Below are 24,098 nucleotides of genomic sequence, written 5' to 3' on the forward strand. Positions count from 1 at the left end.
ACAAATGTAGCCATCCATTGCCATAATAGTGCAATTTTTCCAATATCCCTCATGCAATAATAGTTGTCAAATTCTGGAAGTCACATGACACAAAATTGTTTCTTGTTGTCAAAATATAAGAGTACAGAAATATTGGCTACAGATGTATCAAAAACCTTCTGAACACAAAGGCAGTACTTGCAGAAACAAGAGTTATGTTAATTAACAGCAACACGTATAGCGTGATCTCACCTCTGCTTTTACACACACCAACTGTAACAGTCTGTCTGGCTTAAGTAAGGAAAACCAAAACAACTTAAACATGTTTGTTCTCTCTCGTGATAAGCTCTACATCTCTAAAAGTAAGAATCATTTGTTCCATACATCGTCCCTGAGCGAATGGAGAGCAAACTACACAGTCTGTACAAATAAGGTTTACACTGATACGTCACACAGCATACTGGAATGTACTGACATTACTGTTTGCCTTGCTGATCAATATCTACAGAAATCCATACGTATCATAGTGTGGCAGTGTTTCTGAGCCATAACACACATTTCACATACCGTAATACACATATTTATCACCTGACTCACGCACAAGATTGATAGAGGTTATTGAGATACAGTAGACATATTTAAATGGCAGTTGAGAAGGCTTAAGACTATCAAAGGTGTACAGATTAAGTTAGCACCGGTTGTGTTAAGTTACAAACAAACACAATACAATAATACTCCATCACGCCACTTAATTTTAGCAAACAATTTTGGAGACAAACATCCTTTTTGTCTCAGAATAAAAGAAATAAATTCATTTCCAAAACACTATACAGCTATTTTAGCAGTGAAACATCGTTACCTGAAGATCAAGCTAACACTTAATTTTACAGGTCCGCAAATTCCATTGTAATTTTTGATCAATTTTGAGGTAAATATTGGGGTAATTTGGCAGTAATTCCCAAGAAATTTCAAATAGGTTACTTGATAATTATCACCTAATTACTGTGAAATTTGCGGACCTGTAAAATGAAATGTTACCAAAAATCAATATTCAGAATCTTTAATATATTGAGCATCAAGTCTGTAAAGGCTTAATTCTTTTATCAGGCAATTATCCTTTAAAGACAGCCTATTAGACTGTTGCTAGGCTATTAAATAGGTGTTATCAGTCGCTATAAGCCCCATAGATGTGGGTCAATAGGGGCCTACTAAACCCACTAGAATGCGTTATCATCTATTCACATGATAGATCACCGAAAGAAGGAATGAAAAACCCGACAGCGACCTCTAGCGACCGCAGTAATTATGACAGGAGCAGAAGCAGAAGTCAGGCCTTGTAGTATAGACAGTTTGACGCTCCCTAAGGGCTCCATAGAAGTTGGGGAAGATGGATGAAACACAAAACAGGATTTTATCAGAGTTCACATCCCGTGTGAAACCAACAATGTGTAGCTGTCTTTGTGTTCATAGTTATTTTAACCCAAAAATGTTTTTCCCTAAACTTAACTAAGTGGGGTTTTTGTTGCCTAAACCTAAAGAAGCCTTTTTGTTTGTTTTCAAAACGTTACGTTTCATTCAGTTTTACAACATGTTAGAACACGTTGCTTTTAAGTTTCACTTTCACAACGCAGTAGGTGTAGTAGGCCCATAATGACCCACATCTATGGTGCTTATAGCGACTGATAACGCCTACTTAATGGCCTGATAACAGTTGAATCAGGTGCAAAAGAATGCCAGAACAAATACAACATTTTTCAGCCTGTCTGTTAAAGGAGACGTCACTCACAAATAGTGGCTATCACATTTTAAAACAAAACTCTTCAAATGTTGCTACAAAATGTCTGCATCCACGTTTTAGATACGGAGTCACATCATAAAAAGTCGTTTTTTATATCACCTTTCCTCTTCCTCCGAATGAAACACAGATTGGCACTTTTCTGTCACAGAGGGACGCAAAGGAAAAAAACTATTTTGAGCTCTGACCTTTCAACACCGCTGCTGCCTGAACAGCCCCGGGGAGGATTTGTCCTTTTTCATCAACTGTACAATATCTAATGTGTTCCATCAGGCTTATTGTTTTACACAGCAGTGCACTTCTGACCTCATACTGGCGTGGTCCTCCTGTTCACTCCATCTTTCAGATCTTTATGGAAGCAGTTGTGGACTTGTAAAAACCCAGAGTCCCTCTCTGGACTGTAAGGCCCTGCAGTCGCACTCCCGCCCTTCAGAGGGTCCCTACTGAGGGAGTACAGAGATATATCCCCCATCGGCAAACCCATCCCCAACCCTCCGCCCCCACTCCCTCCACCAATCTTCATCCCCACCGGGGAGGGCTCGCGGGACGGGTCACTCGAACTGGAGCGTGAGCGCCTCCGACGGTAGCGGTAACTCGGGATGCGAGAGTATGGCGAAGAAGAGGAGGTGGCTTTGATAAAGTCGCGTCGGGCTCGGAAGCGCGTCTCTTTATTTTTCTCGATATATATGTTGACTGCGAGAACACCCACTGATTCGGCCACGATGAAGGAGAGGGCGCCGAAGTAAAAGGACCAGCCGTAGTTGTAGTGGTTCTTCTTGTCCTCGTCTTTCTTGTCACTGGGATCTCCGGCGTTGCTGGAGATGTAGACGATGATGCCAATGATGTTGCTCAGGCCTGAGAAGAGGAGAGAGGAGAGAGGAGGAGATGGAGAGAGAGATGAAGAGAAATAAGATGAAAGAAAAGCTGTAAAACACAAGTGGATGATGAAGCCTACAGATTATACTACAGCATTGAGTTCATCAAGAGGCTGATTCAGTTTAGGTTCACACACTCCACCTCTCTATCTTCATCACATTCAACATCTGAGAAAATCATCTTTACAAATCTATACGGGTCTGTTCCTCATTAAAGCTGCAGTGGGTAGAAATGGAGCAAATATGATTCAGAAAAAGTTATTTTTATAAAACAGTCACTATATCCTGACTGTAGTGCATGCGACAGGTAATCTGAAAAAAAATCATGTGCCTCTGTGTCCTCCGGTGCTCCCGATGGCATCTGCAAGATTTCACAGACCGGAGGAAAACAACCAATCAGAACCGATCTGGATCTCCGTTTGATCGGAGTTTGTGAGTTATTGACAGTTGCGTCTGTTGAATGAACAGCCAATAGGAACGCTCTCTCTCTCTGAAATGACCTGTGATTGGCCAAAGTCTCCCGTCACGGGCAGACTGACTTTAAAGCCTGAAAACAGAGCTATGAGGAGCTGCAGAAGTCTAGTTTTCTCTCAGAACACTTGAATTACAATATGCTGAAAGGTTATTATGGAAGTTTTGCCCAATGATGCCAAAAATATTCTGCCTTCTGCAACTTTAAGTGATAGAATCCTCTTAATAAGTATTATCATGAAAACACAACATGAACATTCACACCTTTCCTGCAGATTTTCACCTTCTGACATTCTTCTTTGTATAATCACAAATAATTATTTGTCACTGCCAATTAGAGAGAAACAATGGATTCAAAGAAAAGGGAAGATGCGCTACAAGGGGTGTAAGATATCAACACTTTATTTGTTGTTTTATGTAAAACAACAAAATATGCCGTAAGGAAAAGGCATAAATAAAAAAATTTGTTCGAATATATGAACAGTTATGGTAACTTTAAAAGAAGGATACAAAACCTAACACAGATGCCAAAGAGAGAGTTGTGTTGTGTCTGCCTTCTCCCTCTTTCTGTCTGTGGCACTGCACAGAATCTATTTGTTGTTGCACCAGTTTGTGTGTTTATCTCCAGTGCTCTGTCAGTCGCGTCCTACCTGCAGCCACAAACAGGATGCCAGCGCTGAGCAGGATGTTGTTCTTGTTGTTGTAGACGCGTCCAATCCCGACACACACGCCACCCAACATCAGCAGAACGGTGCTGAGAATGGGGAATAGGCTCGATGCTCGCACTATACCTGTTCATACAAGATAGAGACATTGAAGCCTTCTTGTCAATGCTAATGAAGAAACACATCACTTTAAATCAATAAATACAAAGGCTGAGCAGCATGTGATTCATTTATAATGACGCTCGTCTTTTAGCTTTGTTTTCTCCACCAACTCTGAGGTAAATATCTGGATCTCTGGCTGCCAAATGCTCCACTATGATCACCAGCTATTTGCTCATTTTAATCATACATTTAATCCATTGTTAATACAAAAATATTGATTGGAGATTTTAATGGCATACTATACTATGACATTTTTTTATGACAGACATTTTCTATGCTATACTATCCTGAAATTTTTTTTTTTTACTATCTTATGACAAACTATATCATTATATGCTATAGAGACAGTGAAGCCTTCTTGTCAATACGAATGAAGAAACACATCACTTTAAATGTATAAAAACAAAGGCATTCTATCCTCTGACTTTTTTATGACATACTATATGATGACTTTTTACGACATCTCTATGGCGTACTATACTAATATATGTTTATGGCAATATGACATTTTTAATGACATTTTTAAGATATACTATATTATGAAAGTTGTATGGCATACTGTACTGTACTATGACTTTATGACATCTTTATGGCGCACTATACCAATATATTTTTATAACATTTTTATGGCACTATGACATTTTAAATGAAATTTGTATGGCATACTATACTTTTTATGACTTTGTATGACTTTTTAATGATGTTTTCATTGCATACTTTACTATGACTTTATGACATCTTTATGGCATTCTACATTATCATATTTCTAATGAGATTTTTATGGCATACTATACTACAACTTTTTTATTATTTTTTTATTGCCTACTATACTATGACATTTTTATGAAGTTTTTATTACATATTATAAAATAACTTATTTTTTATGACATATTATACGATGACTTTTAAAAAAAAAAAACGTATGACATACTATACTATGACTATTGTATGACATTTTTATTGCATACTATACTATGATATTTTGGTGTAGACCTACAACCACAAGTCCGTAATTCTAGTTTATCTTGATGTGATACACTTTCCTGCCAATGGTGTCACACTATCACACTGATCAACAGGTGGCAGTAACATGCACATAAGCAGCAATGTGCCAGCAAAGCCAGCGAAGAAGAAGACTGCTAGCCAACAACCATGGAGGTAAACAATGTAGGATCTAAAATACTTTATAAAACCTGCTTTGCAAATGTTTCATGAGGAAGGATACATTCTCAACACATTTTTTCGAGCTCAAGGATACACACAATGAGTTTTGGTGAGTAACACTGAATGTAAACTGAACTTTTGTTTGTTTACAAGAAACCTCCACAGGGCACCTTTAACTAAAACGCACCGTCCATCAGCACACAAATTATGCCTAAGAATTCTTCCACAGCTATTATAAAACATAGAATGTAGTTAATAAGGGTTTTCTGATCCCATAAACTTGTGGAGGCAAACTGCATCAAATTATTTTTCGTAACAAGCATCCTACTATACGTTCATGGTACTATTCAAGTGCCAACTGATGACCTTTCTGATTAGCTTAGGCTGTCCTGAAAATAACAATATATGACATTCCTGGCTGACACATGTCGTAACTCTGCTATAAGTGGACATCGAAATAAAGGGAGTGAAAGAAGAGCAGAAGCTGCCTCAGGTTCAACAGATGAATGCTTCCACGGATACTGAGACCTGATTAGCAGAGGTTCTTCCGTTTCCATGACACTAACCAAGTGAGACCATGACTGTATTGAAATTCATCATTTCAGACAACAGCAAACAGTTGCTTTGGGCACAGGGCATCAAACTAGAAGCCAAATGTGATATGCAGAGTGAAGCCGACCTGAAACCTCGAGGAAAATGAATAGATGGATTGAACTGTAATAACCTAGACCCCCTCCTCCATAGTGTTTAGACAGTTTTTAGAGAGTAACCGCTCAGGGTGACATGTCCTCATCAAACTGGTCAAATGTGAGATGTGCTCCTATGTGAGTAAAGTCGTGTTTTAGATCCCATTACTCATCAGCACACAACACACTCCATCATCTCCATAGCTCCAGTTACTGTCATGACATCAGGCTTTTATGCGGGAGGGATAGAAATGTCGTGACACATTAAGTACCCTTGTGATAACTCCATCACCACTCGAAGAAAAAAAAAGACAGGAGGATTAAGGGTTTAAGTGTTTGAAGACGGTTGCAGTGACTTACGTAAGATGTACTCTGAGCTGTCTGTATCGTAGTCGTTATCCTCTGGAAAATGATTGATCCGAAAACAGCTTCCTTTGTTGATACCTGCAGAGAAGCAGAGAGGGACGAAATGACAACAGGAATTGCTGTCTCTTTATAACGGAGCAGGACATGAGATTCCCCAATTGGTATCAACGGAACTACATGTTGACCATCCGATGTGCAGCTTTTATGCTCATGAGACAGATAAGTTATAGAAAATTTGATTTTTGGTGAACAAAGTCTAAACTACAGTGCTCAAGTGTCTTGTTTTCACCTCTAACCATATTAGAAAGCATTTGAGGACAGGCTGCTGTGGATCTGAGGTTCTGAAGATCTCAAGCCCCTCAGGCACCTTCTATTCAAAGACCCAGTCTCTTCACCGAGAAAATCTTCCCTCCACTTTTAAGAGAATAAAACATTGGAGCATTATGAATATTGAAAGGTTAGACTTTGAATTAAAAGTCCAACGTCTGATTTTGCCACCGCATCCTGTCATTTCTACCTCTGCCGCTGTGTTAGTTGCTCCGGAGCTACGCTAGACACTCGTAAAACACCTGCACACGTAGTAAATAGCCATGCATCTGTGTGCAATTGATAACATGTCTAGACTTAACACAGCTCGGATTCTCTCATACACTCAATAATCCTTGAAAATGTATCAGCAGTACGAGCTCTGTTATTCTCGTAACAGAAGAAGAGTTATCAATACTCCATGCTCTTCATGCTCTTTTAACAAGCACAATATTAAAAGTAAATAAAGTTTATCTTCACATCTGAAAGAAACCAAACTGGACCAACTTACTCACTTACATCTGTTCAGCAGATCTGCCTGGTTTATATGTACCATGTGAAGTTTCATAACAATATGGAGCAATTTTATCATGTGCAGGTCAGCTATTTGTTTGGATTTTTTGCACACACACAAGCATGTTGGTGATGTGATACTCATACCTGCCAAAGGTTTCACTCTTTACCTTTACTTGACAATAGGCTGCAGTAACACATTAAGAAACATAGCAGCAGCAAAGGTAAGGAAGAAGAGGACTGCAAGCTAGAAAAACTGAAAGTAAACAATGCAAAATTTAAAACATATTTAAAAAATCTATAAGAAAGAAAGAAGGAAATGCATTCAACAAAATTGTCAGTCTTCAAGGACACACACAATGCACAATGCATTAACACTGAACATAAACTCCATAGGGTACATTTAAAGCGATTGTACTGTACGTATCACTGACATTCAGCCTCACTTAAATGTGCTATTGCAAATCAATTTTTGAGGGAGCATACACTGTTTGCTGTGGGTTTGGCCAGTGGTGAGCCGGGTTGTGGCTACTAAATCATAATCAGTGTGAACATTAGCTGATTAGCTGCAACCACTGGCTGATTCTGTCCATGCCTGAGTGGCTTTATGCATCCTATAGGCATGGATGGATCACTAAACGGGCCTACCGGTCACCTACAAAATGTCACTCAAACAAACACATACTAACCAAAAAGAGAGTCAAAATTACCACAAAGAAACATAAAGCGACTACAAGGAGATGCAAAAAGACTACAAAAGACCAAACCATCTACAAAGATGCAAAACAACTACAAAGACAAACAAAATGACCACAAAGAGACACAAAACAATTACAAAGAGATGCAAAATGACTACAAAGAGACCAAAACTACTACAGACATGCAAAACAACCACAAAGAGACAAAAGCCAATTACAAAGACACTCAAAATTACCAAAAAGAGACACAGAACAACTACAAAGAGATGTAAAATGACTACAAAGAGACCAAAAGTACCACAGAAATGCAAAACAACCACAAAGTGACACAACATGACTACAAAGAGACAAATGGCAACTACAAAGACAAACAAAAGTACCATTAAGAGACACAAAACAACTACAAAGTGACCAAAAGTACTACAGAAATGCAAAACAACCACAAAGAGACACAAAACGACAACAAAGACAGAAAAAGCAACTCCACAGACACTCAAGATGACTACAAAAGGGACAAAAAAACTATCACAAATCACAAAGAGACAAAACTACAAAGATACAAAACGACTACAAAAAGGGCAAAACAATCACAGACAAAAATGCAAAACTACAAAAAGACCAAAACAATTACAAAGAGACACAAAACCCCAGAGGGAAGTGTAACGAATACAGAGAGACACAAAACAACAATAAGAGGCTAAAAAACTACAGGTCTCGATGAGTCTGTGTGTCTTGCTCCTACTGTATGTAGGAGAGGTGGTGGGGCTTTTAGCATGTCTGTGCCCAGGGGCCCATTGTCTCATTATCCACCCATGCCTAGAGTTAGCATAGCCTTGCGCTAACTGGAATTTTGTGGTGGACAGCACATCTAGATGATTTACAAATTTTGTGGCGGAAATGATTTATGAGCTAGGAAATGCATTTACCATGATTGTTAGGCCATAAGGATACAAATGTGTTTTGATGACAAATGTTGAACAGCAGTTGTTTACACAAGGAACCTTTAACATGTTTCTACTTAATATTATGACTTCCTTCCAGCCATCAGCACAACATTTTAATGTCACATTTGTCTGCTTAATTTCGACGGTTAATGTCTGAGACTACTGGGAAAGAGAGTGAAAGGAAAGCAGAGATAAAGTGATGAAACATCCTTTACAGCCCAGACTCATCCCATCTTCACCAACTCTACTCTCTCTCTTTCTCTCTTCCTCACTCTTTCAGTCTCTTTAAACTCTCATGCTCTGTCTCTTTTTACAACACTCTTACCACCATCATGTCTCAATTACCCACTTCTCTCGTTCCGTGTTTTAAAATGTTTTCCTCTTCAACCCCTGCTCAGCTTCCTTTTGATCTTTTATGTACCAAGCACAGTCTTTGGATCGACACAGAAGCACAATCCATGTGTAACACAATCATTATAGGCTACTGGGTGTGTGAGTGTATCTGGCATGTATTATACATCTATAAGATCAGTGTTTCAGTGTAATTGGAAGGTTTTCTCTCGATTGTGTCATCCAAAAAAGGTCTAGGAAAAACCGATGACAGGTGCAGGGTAAAGATAACAAAGAATCTTTTTTTTTTGTGTTGTGAAGATGTGAAGATGTCAACGTAAAATAACTGTATTAATAAAGAACACACAGAAAGCCAATGAGTTAATAAACAGAGGAATGACAGTGAATAAAGATGGAGAGAGGAGAGAGAGAAAGAGAGTGAGCTCAGTAGGGGGGGTATCTCCCCAGAGCCCATCTGTCTGAGAGACCGGAGCCCATCTTTTATTACTCAGCATAGCTTCACCATGGCAACCTACCCCCGGCAACCCAGAATCACATTTCTAGCTCCGCTACTCAGAGGACGCCTTTGACATCTTACTAATGCATTCACCAGACTAACACACACACACAGGGATACTTCACAGAAACACACACACACACACACTAACAAAGCCATGAAAGCAGAAAGCAGCCTTCATGAGAGAATCACAAACAATCTCATTAAGAAAAAAACTTTGGTGAGATGGTGGCTCACAGCAAATCAGCAGGATTGTTCATTTAGAGTCAGACCAAATGTCTGTTTGAAACACATCATCTCTTTTAGTGCCACTGACATGTTCAGCGGTCGGGGGTGACTGGCTTAAGTGAGAGTTCTTGTCGTATTTCAGCATCACTGGTTGCAGAACAAGACTTCACTTTGTTTCCCTTAAAAGCTCATTTGCCATCGTTGCTCACCTTCAGTGAACCTCCTCCTTGTTCTACAAGACACAACACTCATTCAGACGTCTGTTTGGCACATAAGGGAGGCGCGCATAATTTCTTCTACAAGATTAGCCAACGTGTCCCGGGGCCTGCCCATTATTTATGCCGCTCATTTAACCTAATATATCTGGTTGGGTTCCATCTTCGTTCTTTGTTCCTGGAAGAGATTATCTCTCGACTGGGCAGTCAAATGAGTGGACAGTTAAAACTGACCCTTCTCCAAAAACAAACCATAAAGGGAAAATGTACACATATTAGACAGAAACAATAATTACTATTCATTTTTGGCATATTAAGAACGCATTTAGCAAAAGAGGGTGCAGCTCAACTTTAGGGCGTGTATCCCAATTGCCTATGTGATTAAATTTAAAGGTGAACTACGCCCATTTTCAAAATTCATACATGTTATCCCCCTATGGGACAGTCCAAAAAGATTATTTAACATGAACAACTCTCTCCCAAATCCAGAAACTACAGTGATAAAACTCAAATTTGTGATGTCATAGGGTATAAAGTGTGTAACTGCTCCATAGACAATGAACTGGGAGAGATGTACTGGATGACACTGAAAGCATCCAGGGGAATGTTCTGGGTACATTTTCTGTTTCACAACCAAAGAAATTCTTAGTCGACTGACACTCATACGACTTTATCGACTAATCGATTAGCTGATTTAATCGACAAATCTGTAAAAACTGAGTTTCTCCACAAAGAATCACATAAAAGCACCACTTTAAATCTTGTGTTTACCACAGATGTGCTCATAAGCGTCTTGGAAATAAGTCATTCAGCACTAATTGACTAAAGAAATCTTAGTCGACTAAGACCAAAATGACCGGTTAGTTGTCTAATCAACTAAGAGGGGGCAGCCTTAACTACAACAGAATAATGATCATTTGGGTATGGAAAAGAAAACTACTATTATATACTATTATTCTTAATGTTGTGATGTGATTGGGACAATGAAAATGCAATCACAGAACAAATCAAATTGCTTCTTCCTCTGAACTGCAACTTGTTTGTCTGCAAAACATGAATGAAAAGTCATAAAACATGCCAAAGTACCACCTGTAGGTGGAAAAGCTCATCAACTAAATTCTGCCTTCAGTGGTGGTGTTTACAAAGAGAATACGTTACAAGTCAGCAACTGACTATTTCTAGCTTACAGTGTGCCCTGATTGGCCCCTTTGCATCTGGCTTATTTATTTATTTATTTAGCTTTCCATGTATTTCAGCACCAGCAGCAGTGGACAACGCCACAACAGGCAGGTTCTGATGGAAGATGTCACTGGTGGGGACTACTTCCAAGCATCAACTCGTCGATCTCATCGATCTGGCTTCTCTCCAATGAAGCAGTCCTGCGTAAATGTGTGCCCAAAAACCCAAACTAGCTGCTCTACCAGGGCAGGACGCCCAGCCCCAAAAGCTCCTCAGGCATGTGTGTGTTGGGGATCATGAATAAGCAGCACAACAGCTGAGAAAATGTTGACAGGATTTCATGGAGCAAGTCAGGTTCTTGCTGATACATTACTTCTGTAGCTGTTTCACCAGTCTAAGCTGTTTTATGGAAGTAGTTGCCAAGCAACCATATCGAGTTATTGAGACAATTAAGGATGAATCCTTAAATTATTATTACTGGGCAAGAGACATTTCTTGCTTGTAACAAAATGTAAAACATAAAAAAAGCATTTGCTATTTATCATGATCTGTCCATCGAGCTGCTTTTTCAGTGACAAACTAAGATCATTTATAAGGGAAACTGAAGCAAAGGGAGCATTACGCACGCACAACACCGCCCTTGCGCGCAACAAGCAGCACTTTCCCTCCAATTCTTCCTATTTAATATCATGCCCACGTCACTTTTCAAATGCTATTGAAGGCATTTAACAATAGAAATTGCTGATACAGATCTAGCCCTTGGGAGATTTCCATTTTTGGTGCATGGTCACACCAAACAAATAGGAAATTATTTATGTGCTTTTTTTTTTTGCAAGAAAAGGACAGCGTTTTCAATATTTTCATTCACAAATCCCAATTTTAGCATTCATTTAAATCCAGTTTATCTGACTGACAGAACATGTAATGACTATCTGATCAGTCTCCCCACCCTAAAACAATCACAAAGCCATCAGCTGGCTCATTCTTGGACAAAATGTTCACCAGTGCAAATGAGCACAACAAAAAGAAAGTAACAAAAAAGTTTATGGCACAACAGCTACTAACTTATATACTTTATAACTGTGTGTGTGTTTTATCTATTATATGTTTTATCTGCCTCATTCAGTCTTGTCAAAGTATTTGTTTTAAAAGCACTGACCAGAAAAAAAAACTTTTGCCCATGTATATTTGTTTTTTAACTTGTCCTACCATTTTACCACTTCTATTATTATTGATATGTTCTGTGGTGTTCTGTTTTAACAGTTACCATATCTTTTACTTTATTTATCTGCTTTTATTGTCTTGTGAAGCACTTTGTAACATCTGTTTTGAGAAGTGCTATATAAATAAATTGATCATTATTATAAGTGGCAACTGTGAATCTCGTTGAATTTAATACAATGACAATAAAGCTTTCTATTCTATTAGACTTTATATTTTTACCTTCGATGCAGCAGATCCTCCAGAGCCCGGAGTGCGTCAGGTCTCCTCTGACTTTCTTGGGTTGGATCTGGGAGTCGTCGTTGGAGGCATTAGTGGTGTTGCAGATGTAAGCCCGGGAGTAAAGCCAGTAGTCGGTGCCGATGGCGATGGTCATGAGACTGAAGGCAACGAAGGCTCCTGCGACGGCCAGCAGAGTCTGAACTCCTCGGTCACAACATGCCATGGCGTCTCATAATGTGTGGATGATGCTCCACAGCAGCTTTACGCACACGGAGAGGAGCGCACGGTGCCCATGGTGATGGTCCTGGTGATGAGAGGAATTGGCGCTCCTGTCTCGCGGTTTTTCCCTCTCATCAAGCCAAAGTCTCGATCCTTGGACTGCTCGATCTAGTGCTCCTCTTCCTCCTTAAGTTCAGTCGAAGGGGTTCAATCCAAGTTCCTGAGTTTTGCACGATCGCAGTTGTTGTTTAATTCCTTTGAGTTGAGTGGACACATCCTCAATTACCTCCTACAGGTGGGAATAAAAAAAAATGGAAACGCATTAAAACAAGTGCACCTTTTCAAGTTCATAACATCTAATCAACACGAGTCTAAGGCTTCCTTACTATTCAATGTTATACTGAACGGTTTAAACAAAGGATGTAGCATCATCTTCATACAGACCACACCTTCCAGGGCTGCAGCCAAGCCAATGGGAACAGCTGCTGGAAGAGGAAAGCATCAGACCTACACTAACATACAGTCATGTTAGATAGATAGCAGGGGGATTGAGTGGTTTTCTGTTCAGGGTTTGCAGCTTGTCTTTTTTTTTTGTGATCAATTTTTTATTGGTTTTTGAAGCATAATTATATAGGGTGGGGTTACAAATTGATAGATCACTATTAGAGTAAAAGAATATAATCACAAATGTCCATGTAATAATCAATACAAAATTGGCAAGTAGCTACAGAAAAAGAAAAACAAACAACAAAAAATAATTTAAATAAAAACTTCTGAATTGTAGTGATTGCTTGTTTCCAATGTTATATATTTTCTCTTTTCGCCAAGTGCATGTTTGCAGCCCAGTGTTCAATACCTGCTATATCTAAGAAGTCAAGAAGCCATCTTTGTATATTGACAGAATGTGGAGCTTTCCATCTGCAAGCCATTAGTCGCTTTGCAGCTGTAAGACCGGCTAACCAGAGACGTCTCTGCTTAACATAGAGTTCCAGGTTAGAGCTGTCATTAAGTAACAGGACTTCAGAGTGAATAAGGAATTGTTTTTGACAATATGTTTGATAGGGTTTGCAGCTTGTCTTTCACACACACAATTAAAAAAATAATGTATCAGGTCTACTCACCCACGTACAAAAACACACACACACACACACAAAAGCGCGTGTGGTTCAGAAACTGGGGATTCAAATGTTTTCCAAAAACATCTCGAAATTAAGCAACAGATAAACACACCACCACTGACAGCAGAGTGGAGATTAGAGAGGTTTGATTTGTGGCTGAACTACTGCAGCATCATCTTAAAAAAAGAAGTTGAAAGCATCACCAGATGAAATATCTCTTAAAGCATCCATCAAAAACCACTTTGAAGTTGGAGCAGTTTACTTGCAAGATCACCTGGCTCATAAAAGTATAGAAAAGTAAAGCATAAATCTTCACCAGAAGCAACTCATGTACCTAAATGAAGGTCTAAAGTCTACTTTAGGGCATGCAGGCCTGTCACTTTAAGCTCTGGGCTGTTTGCAGTTGGGGGTCTTTTTTCTGTGGAGCGGTGTTCTTCTTCACAGTGAGAGAGGCATCCAGAGGGACTGTGGGGTTTGGCCGGGCCTGCTGCTGTTTATACTGTCCCATCTCTTGGACTGAGAGCCTCATCCCTAAGATCCCAGGATCTGAGTCCCTTTTCTCATCTCTGCAAGGAGAGCAGAAAGAGTGTGTGACGGGGTCTGAACATGTGTGTGTGTGTGCAGAGGGAGAGGCTGGAAATAGGATAGGATAGTGAGGATTAGGAGATAAAGTGAGGAAGAAAGAGGTGGAGGACTAGTAAAATGAGGATATGATAAAGAGGTAGGACAATAAAAAGGAGCATACAGGAGGAGCAGGGAAAGGAGGATATGGAAAAGAGCGTTCACATTTTACATATTAAGACTGGAAAGCAAGTGACAATAATGTATTTGTGACACATTTTTGGCTGTGATTTAGCAGAAAGGGCTCAGCTCTGTTTGCGGAGCGAGCTGGAATGTGTCCATCGGACTTCGATCATCTCAACTATGGGGTGAGAATGGGGAGTCACAGCAGGTGAGCAGACTGAGGCCGAGAGATCTGATGGGATTAGATTGCAGCAGCAAACAGGAAACTTGTAGAACATTTTAAGCAACTGCTCAGAAAGCTTTCATGAAACCACCTGCTGTTCTTTCTTTCCAGCTAAAGTCTGGGAAGTTTTTTTAATGTTTTAGTTCCAAATGCTGCCTTGCCTTTATAGCTTGGTTCAGCACTTAAAGCCACAATGGGTGGAAATGGAGCAAATATGATTTTTAAAAAAAGGACCAGCCATAGTTGTAATGGTTCTTCTTGTCCTCATCTTTTCTTGATCTCCGGCGTTGCTGGAGATGTAGACAATGATGCCAATGATCTCTCTCTCTCTCTCTCTTTCTCTGAAATGACCTGTGATTGGTCAAAGTCTCCCGTCGCAGGCTAGATTTTTTTAAATCCTGAAAACAGAGCCATGAGGAGGTGCAGAAGTCTAGTTATCTCTAAGAGCACTTGAATTACAATATGCTGAAAGGATATTGTGGAATTTTGTCCAATGATACCAAAAATATACTGACTACTGCTGCTTTAAATACAAATCTTTAAATTGTGAAATGCTTAAGTCGTGTGAATTTGAATGTGGCATTAAGTAGTGTTCTCATTTCAAGAGCATGGAGACAGCTCCATGTAGACAGTGACATATTCAGTTAAAAAAACTTAAGGGCATTAACATGATTGAAAAAACTGACATAAGTGAATGTGTGAGTTAAAGTGTTTAATTAACAGCAGCTACAGTTCTTGACTCTGGGCAGGTGCATTGTCCTTCATGATGACAAAAAGGCAATTTACAAAAGAGAGAGTGTGAGAGAAAATGTGTAGCATTAAGTAGTAATACAAGATGCAATAATCATATTATAAAAAGTCCCAAACTAGTATTTTAAATCCAAAATAGAAAACAGTCCAGTGAACACTGAAATAATGCAAGTCCCTTAAAATAAGTCCATTAATGAGTCCAAAGCCTGTCTTCACATTGCTTAAAGTCCACTTGATCGGGGCGTAGGAACACAAGGGACCCCCTCATGGCATCTGAACCCCTAGATGAAAAAGTCTAACTACAAATATTAGATGACTTACAGTGCGGTGCACCCTGGTTTTCCAGCAATGCTGTCCCACTTCATCTCAGTCAGTGTCTGCGATTGTTCCCTTCATATGTGCAGCACCATGTGGTTTGGCTTTCAAGTGTATTGTCCTTGGCCTAGTTTTGCATCCTGGCAAGATGTGTCTGGGTGATATTTCTTAGTTAAAAATGACACGTTGGCTTCACAGCTAGCCTGTGTAAAGTGGCTGTGGTAATGACAGTACACAGGGGCCACTGATAATGAGTTTAATTCTCATCATCATGTCCAAAAGTTCTTTTCAATTTCCCTGCTTCTGCTCCCCACTTCCCTGCTCCTCCATTGTGCCTTCTTAACTTGAGAGAGTGCTTTTGGCGCCGCTTGCCATTTCAATCTGGTAATTGATGTCTCTGCCAGCTTCCTCTTTTCTCATGGCATTTACTCCTTCCATGCAGGTTTTGGCCTGAGCCACGAGCGCCTCCTCTATGACCTTGCTGAACTGGCTTTACAATTATGGCACTTTAAGTGTTGCAAGTGTTTCTTAACTGTGCTTGTTTTCCCACCCAGTTGGAGTACTGTAGCTGCCACAGTCTGGCCTATCCAGTGAAAGAGATTAATGCTGCACGGCTGCCTGGTGTACAGCAGAAAGTGAATGTGCCAGGGCTATTTAGATCGGAAATTGGAGGCCCTATCGCGGAAGTAATTGGTTATTTCTTTTGAAATGATTGTCAAATTTCAGACTGATTTTGGCAAAATTGTAGGGTGAAGGAGGAAGCCTTTTAATGAGGAAACATTAAAACTCTGGATATACCAGCTGAAGATGGTGGCAATTGCACATTTTCCTAAATATGACATCATGGTATATTATTCTAAGACGGACAATTTTTAAGTATCTGTTGTGGAAAAAAGATAAAACTCTACACTGTAATCTGCTCAGTGCTAATGATGACTGTAGTCAGTAACAAAGATTATTCCTTTAAAATATGAACATGATTTGAATTTTAAAACACTCTTGTGGTCACAACTTGCTTATTTTTACAGTGAATTTCGTAGAGGATCATAGTAATTATTAATAGAAGACTGGGGTAGTACTGTGCAGTTCCCTGGTGTGAATGTCTTTAACTACTGTATATGGTTAGTTAGCGGAGAGCTCAACAGAAAACATTCATGATCCTCATTGCCCTTTGGTAAATGAGGGAGGGTTAGAGATAATGACCATGTTCTATCCCTGTTCTCTTACTTGTTAGAGGTGAAACAAAGACACATGGATGCTGGCTGCTGCAGTCACAGTGAGATGCTGTGTGTGTGCAGACGGCGCCTGCAGCAGAGGAGAGAGATAAAGAGCATAAGAGATTGGGCTAAAAGAAAGCAAACACAGACTTAGCCCTCAGGCTGCCAGAGGCTTGCTATGCCATGACAAGCAGTAGCAAATGTTTCATTTCTTTCCTATTTCTTACACTAAGATTACATAGATACCTATACAGTAGCTTTAAAGGAAAGTTCCAGTTAATTACAACTTTAAGCCTTATCCTTAAAAGCTTTGGCCTTAATTTCTCTCAGTTATGATACTCAAAAAGTAATTTTTGATGCTACAACAAAGTCAGATAAGGCGAGAAATCATTTCAGATAATCAGACAGGTTGTAAACAAGCCAAGAGTTTAGTCAGATTATGTAAACACATGCCGATTTTGGAGGTAAAAAAATTAAAGTGGGTGCATCTGAAATGTCGATAATCCCTTATTGCACCAGGAAGTTGTGTGCATGTGCAATTTGGCTAACCTGGGTTTGTTTAAAACCTACATGATAGTCTGATGCTCGTGTCCCTTGCCCTTTCTGACTTCTTTTCATAGAAATGTCACCATGATCCCAGATTTCTGTCATTAAAGCAGGAAGTGGGTAGAATTGGAGCAAATATGATTAAAAAAGTAATTTTTATAAAACATAGTAGTGTGAGAGACAGGTAATCTGAAAAAAAATCATGTGCCTCTGTGTCCTCCGGTGCTCCTAACGGCATCTGCAATCACAGACCGGAGGAAAACAACCAATCAGAGCTGATCTGGAGTCTGCCGTCTCTGAGCAGCTGTCAATCACTCATGAACTCTGATCAAACGGTCAAACTAGGCAGCGCTGATCAAATATGAATTAATATTCTGTTACTGTAATGCCTATTTCTCGCCTCAAATGTTTTCAGAAACATCTTGTAGTGTACTGTTTAGCTGTAAAATGAGAAAGTTTGTGACCTGGCCGCAATGTTGAGATCAGTTGAGGAAATACCAAGCACCGCCCACCAGCTGGAACAAACTTTCTCATTTTACAGCTAAACAGTACACTACAAGATGTTTCTGAAAACATTTGAGGCGAGAAATAGACATTACAGTAACAGAATATTGCTTCATATTTGATCAGCGCTGCCTCTGTTGAATGAACAGCTAATAGGAACGCTCTCTCTTTGAAATGTCATTGGCCAAAGTGTCCTGTCCTGGGCTAGATTTTTTAAAGCCTGAAAACAGAGCCATGAGGAGGTGCAGAAGTTTAGTTTTCTCTGAGAGCACTCGATTTACAATATACTGAAAGGTTATTATGGAATTTATTGCCAAATGATACAAAAACATTCTGCCTACTGTCACTTTAACTAGTTGAATAACATTACTTTTAGGAACAATGGCCAAAACTATATAAAAAGAGAGAGACCATGCTTCAAGATGTAACCTTTTCCAATATGACACCAAATGAATAGCTGGCGCAGGGAGAGGAAGAAAAAGAGAGAAACAGCTTTTTTCTGTTTTTCTAATTTTCCTACCCGTTTAGCACAGAGTGGTATCGGCACCACGGCATTCATCCCCTTGGTGGTTTCACAGCCCTCAGTTTGGACCATCTGTCCTCCCGTGTGACCGCTGACTTTTCAAATTCCTGCATGCTTAGGTCAGTGGCAGCGAGTAGTCACTACTGGGGGTGGCTTTGAGATTTTGAAAGGGGTGCATATTGGGAGGGCTGTTCTTCAAATGCTAATTTTCAAGTCCCTTGAGTCTAATCAGGCTTTGAATCTGGCTGTGCTACACCAGTGATTAAAACAGGGAGTTCTCAAGGAATATTTCAGGAAGCCAAGCAGTTATACCTTAAAAAAAAAAAAAAGAATGTGAAAACAAGCAAGCAAATAAATTAATTCCATTAAATAGAGTTGAGGTTTAATAAATAACACAGATTTCAATAGATTTAAACTCCATTGTTTATTAATAGGAATGCTCAGATGTGTTTAACCTCTCAATTGTACCTTGGGTTTTCCTCAGCAGGATGAATGTAGTCCTGGTTGTGTTGCCAAATTGTGTAGCCCAAGAGTAAGTATAAGCATAATGTGGTATAGCATGCTAACCTGCAAGCAAAAGTAATGTCTGGTCATTTCAGTTTGCATACTAATTCATCATTTATTGGAAAGATGTAACCTCAAGTGACAAAATGTTTGTTGCATGTTACCTGCAGTGGCCATGGGTCCAAACTGCCAAACAGGAAGTGAGAGATTCAAATGGTCCAATAGGCTTTCGGGAAGTCATACTGTACCATTTTGAGTAGAGTACAGAGGGGGGTTTACATTGTTTCAGGGAATACACTTTTTTAAGTACCATTAACAATCTATATTTTTAACATTAAGGTTAGGTTAATTAGAATAACGAGTGAGAGTTACATAGATGTGCCATTGCATTGTCTTAATTGATTCTGGACTAACTTTGGTTTGTCTGTAGGACGAGTTTCATATTTAAAAGAAAGAGGTGGAAGCTCCTCAAGGGTAGTTCATTATTCCGTTATGGTGTAGACAGCTTGTTGCTAACTGCCAACCTTTCTTTTGTTGACTTGTGGATTTCCTTGTGTTCTTTTGAAAAGTTTATTGTGGTATTGTTTTTTTTCATTTGTGTATATAAGATAAGATATACTTTATTGGCCCAGAGGGAAATTTGTCGTGGGCTCCCAAGTCACTGTATCACACAACGTACCAAAGTCACAATGTACATACACGCATAAAACATAGATCATACATACAATCATGCATGAACGTGTTTAAATTCACATATTGAGTGAGACAGTAGTTCTTTGAAATAATAAAAAGTAATAAAAGACAGTAGCTTTAAATATACTAAAACCAGGTAATCATACCAGATAATAAATAATCAATTTACAATATATTAGGTCTCAATAAAATCATATCATATAATACCGGACTTACTTGTTGCTTTTTATTATTTTGATGGACGACAGAAACATTCTTACGATGGGATCACACCAGCCGTGACACCACAACGGGCCAGGGATGTACAGTGTGGGGGGGTCAATGGTCCCTTCCCCACTTCCTACACCCCTACAAAGCCTATTGAAAGAGGCTGGGACACGGTCGTGCATTGCTGCGGTCGTGCGTTGCTATTGGCTCAATTTCGGCGAGTACAGACTGCACATGTGTTGCACCCCAATAATATGATGCGTGACATCTCCTCTTTTCACCCTCCTTGCACCCCGACTTCCAGCATCCTTTCTCACACCACACCCATCTTTGAACTCAGCCTTCATTTTGATCTCAGCTACACACCTGTAAAGTTTCATGACTGCATGTTCCACGATTGTGACACTATCGCAGTGACAACTGCTGTTGCGGCTGATAAAAAACACCAGGGGTGAAGATTACTCCAGCCTCCGTGTGATCGCCGTGGAAATATGCAAACACACACCTCATCATACCACCACCATTATTATCACCAAATGCATTTCTGTGTATTCTCAGCTACAGTGAATGTTAGTTTTCCCATCTCTTTATTTATCTTTCTCTGTCCCTCCAGCTCTGAGTAAACACAGTGATTTTTCTCCACAGTGTGCAGCACACTGACCCATTCTCAGGACAAGTGTTTTTAACACCGATCAGTTGAAAAATAGTAGCCGTGCACAGGCCTGATCAAGGCCCAAATGAACAACGTGTGTGTTTGGTGCTTGTTAACATCATCCTTCACGGAGTCCCTGCTAAATTTTGTTCAAGAAACAGCTTTAAAAGCTTCTCAAATATGAAATCATTATCAGCTCGTTCGGGATTGCAGAGAATGCACATATGTTCTTATTATTTTGTCCATCCTTTGTATTTGTAGCAGGAGAAGCAGTGGCCTTTCTCAATGCTTTGTGTATCTTGGTTTAATCTTAGAAAGATCTTTGGTTTGTTCTGGCCTTAGATTTAAAGAGCAGGGGGTTCACAGTAGGAGTGAAACAAATTGTTCAATCACTGAGTGAAAAAGAGCTAATCAGTCGCTTCGGTCTAGTGTGAAATACACACACACACACACACACGCACACACACACACACACACACACACACACACACAGTGCCATCAGATCATGTTAAGTCAAATTCATTACATTAATTAATCACTCTTAACAAAGCGAGCACAGAGCAGAGAGGCCGTGTTATTGAGGAAATCCAGCAGGAAACATTAAAAAGCCACAACTGCCACCATTAATGAGACTGAGCCTGATAAACACACATAGCCTTGGGCGCTACGTTGCCAAGTGCTCGTCCTTCAGGCCCCCTCGTCGAATGGAGACGGACCCGCTGTATTTACAAATAACCTATTCAACAGAAGGCAACAGAAGATTTGCCTTTTTCCACAATCCGCCGGGAAAAAACAGAAAACAGAGAGATGGAGAAAAGAGGATGAAAGACGTAGGAGCACACTGAGAGAAGAGGCGAGTGTGTATGTGTGTGTGAGTGATGGACTATCATACATTATTCATGACCTTCCTTCCTTGGTCCTGTAAGGCTGGACTCATGGGAGTTACTGTATGTTTAGATCATTATGGTATTATAATGGTCCTTTAAGAATAGCTTCTTGGCATTTTTCCCTCAAATTGAAGTCACTTTCATAGAGTATGAATGCATTAGTTATATAATAAAAAGTTATTTATTTAGCATTACTTCCTGCCAAGACCTTCCAGTCGGTAGATTCAGCTAAAAAAATAAGCCTTTAAGAATAAATCGGAAACTAAAATAAATATGAGATGAATGATAGTACAGAGGACAAATGCCACACCGAAGTGCCTTCAGCAACCTGGCAATTTAATGTGGCATTTTCGAGTTGCGACCTGTAGTTCCACGTATAACATCTGCCAGGCAGCGCTGGAGTAAAGTTACAAACTGTAAGAATTGATTGTTCTGTTTTTCTCACAAGCTTCCTCCACAGAAACATGCTGCTGTGAGCAGAATATAACATAAGGCATAAAATGTTATCTTTATCCAATGGCATTTCACTATTAAACAGGTACACGAGAGTTTACAACAAACATTTATGAGGAACAGCATGAAAACCCAGTTAAAGAAAGTTATTTTTATATAACGGTCAGTATATCCTGACAGTAGTGCATGAAACAGGTAATCTCAAAAAAATCATGTGCCGGTGTACCTAAAGGCATCTGCAAGATTTCACAGACCGGAGGAAAACAACCAATCAGAGCCGAGCTGGAGCCTGCCGTCTCTGAGCAGCTGTCAATCACTCGCGAACTCCGATCAAACGGTCAAACTAGGCAGCGCTGATCAAATATGAATCAATATTCTGTTACTGTAATGCCTATTTCTCTCCTCAAATGTTTTCAGAATCATCTTGTAGTGTACTGTTTAGCTGTAAAATGAGAAAGTTTGTGACCCGGCAGCCATGTTGAGATCAGCTGAGGAAATACCAAGCACCGCCCATCTGCCGGAGCACAGCCAATAGGAACACTCTCTCTCTAAAAATGACCTGTGATTGGCCAAAGTCTCCCGTCAAGGGCTAGATTTTCTAAAGCCTAAAAAACAGAGCTATGAGGACGTGCAGAAGTCTAGTTTTCTCTCAGAACACTTGAATTATAATATGCTGAGAGCTTATTATGGAATTTTGGTTTAGGTTTAAGTCTTGTATAGATGTGAGAGCATTTTGTGTAAAGGTATGTGTTTCATAGCACAACTTAATTTATGAAAGCCATACTAATTAATACACCTTTAATTCTTTATACAGAGTTTTTTGAAGCTTTACATGTTGCAAGGTAAATGTTTATACGCCTGGAGTGTAAAATAGAACAAAATCCAGCATGTTCATTTGTTTAGGGTGAATGAAACACTGACTTTCGCCTTGTGGCAGCTTAAGTCTCCATTCAGTGACTAAAAGTGGTTAATAAAACACAAGATATTAGAAATATTATATAAAGTGCCACAGAGGGTATTCAAATTCATGCCAACCAGACTGCCTTTAACAATCTGCCAATTTATTGTGGCCTTGATCTAGTAGTGGGTCGTCTGTACTCTGTACCACACATCTAGTGGCCTGTGGCAGAGCGAGGGGAGCAGCAGAGGGTTCAAAAGGTCGAAGACTTGCCCTGAAGCAGGTCTACACTAACTGAGCATAATGAAGGATGATTATGTGAGCAGGAAGAATTGCAGATGGTCTACTGTGGATATCTAAATATTGTTTGTTTACTTACATCTGATTTTTTTTTCAATGAACTTTGTGCAGAGGAACTTGTGGGTACCCTCTGGGTGAGATGTGGCAGTGAAGCGCTCACTTACTCTTTCAGCCATTAAGGGGTCAATCTCACAAAAGTCCCTTGAGTTTTGAGTGTATTGAAATAACTTAAGATGGGTTACACAGCGGCAAATAATATAATTATAAAATGATATTGTCTGTCTAGAGCATCTGCATAACTGTTACTACCTCACATTGTTAGGCTAAATCATAAATAAAAACATTAAAAAAGACAGCTTTTTCTTTACTTCTATTTTCTCACTGGAGGAGAAAAGCATTTGAAATCCACAACACAGAAAAGGCGGGATATGAATTACCTAATACAAATATTTAAATATATGACTAGAATTGTATTTCAATCTCAAGCACCACAACATCTATCTTTAATAAATTCAGACTTGTTCATGTAACTCAACACTGATTACTCATGGGAAGCTGTGTGTCTCCACAGATGTGACACTAGATGGAGCTGTTGCCAAAAGGTACTGGGCCACCTCTCATCAGCAATATTCAGTTTCTGAGGAAGGACAGAGCAATTTGTCATACTGGGGATATGATTGAGAACTAATAAACTTAATCACTTTATTCCTGAGTACTACAGCAGAACAGGGAGAGTTAAGATTGAAGAGTGTACTACTAAATGTGTATTAATTATTAGCAGTAATGAACTTTGCAAAACGTGATTTCAA

At 39.5% G+C, this 24,098-nt stretch overlaps 1 protein-coding gene across 1 annotated transcript; it reads right to left on the reverse strand.

The window, feature by feature from the left end:
- Positions 1 to 1,614: 1,614 nt before the first annotated feature.
- On the reverse strand, positions 1,615 to 19,413 carry LOC119484392 (voltage-dependent calcium channel gamma-4 subunit-like). The gene is made up of 6 exons (XM_037763195.1): positions 19,364 to 19,413; positions 17,133 to 17,210; positions 12,537 to 13,044; positions 6,158 to 6,241; positions 3,771 to 3,911; positions 1,615 to 2,629 (listed from the first exon to the last, which is right to left on the reverse strand). The coding sequence occupies exons 3-6, from the start codon at positions 12,757 to 12,759 to the stop codon at positions 2,082 to 2,084; spliced, it is 996 nt and encodes a 331-aa protein (XP_037619123.1). The 5' UTR covers positions 12,760 to 13,044; positions 17,133 to 17,210; positions 19,364 to 19,413; the 3' UTR covers positions 1,615 to 2,081.
- Positions 19,414 to 24,098: the final 4,685 nt, after the last annotated feature.

The sequence above is a fragment of the Sebastes umbrosus genome, chromosome 3, assembly GCF_015220745.1.
Source record: "Sebastes umbrosus isolate fSebUmb1 chromosome 3, fSebUmb1.pri, whole genome shotgun sequence".
In the NCBI taxonomy this organism is placed as follows: Eukaryota; Metazoa; Chordata; class Actinopteri; order Perciformes; family Sebastidae; genus Sebastes; species Sebastes umbrosus.

Coding starts and splice junctions, on each gene's coding strand:
- LOC119484392 (XM_037763195.1), bottom strand. CDS start 12,759: ATGGCATGTTGTGACCGAGGAGTTCAGACTCTGCTGGCCGTCGCAGGA. Junction 6,242..12,536: donor GAGGATCTGCTGCATCGAAG/GTAAAAATATAA, acceptor GCTTCTCTGCAG/GTATCAACAAAGGAAGCTGT. Junction 2,630..3,770: donor CATCCTGTTTGTGGCTGCAG/GTAGGACGCGAC, acceptor TCCTCTTCTCAG/GCCTGAGCAACATCATTGGC.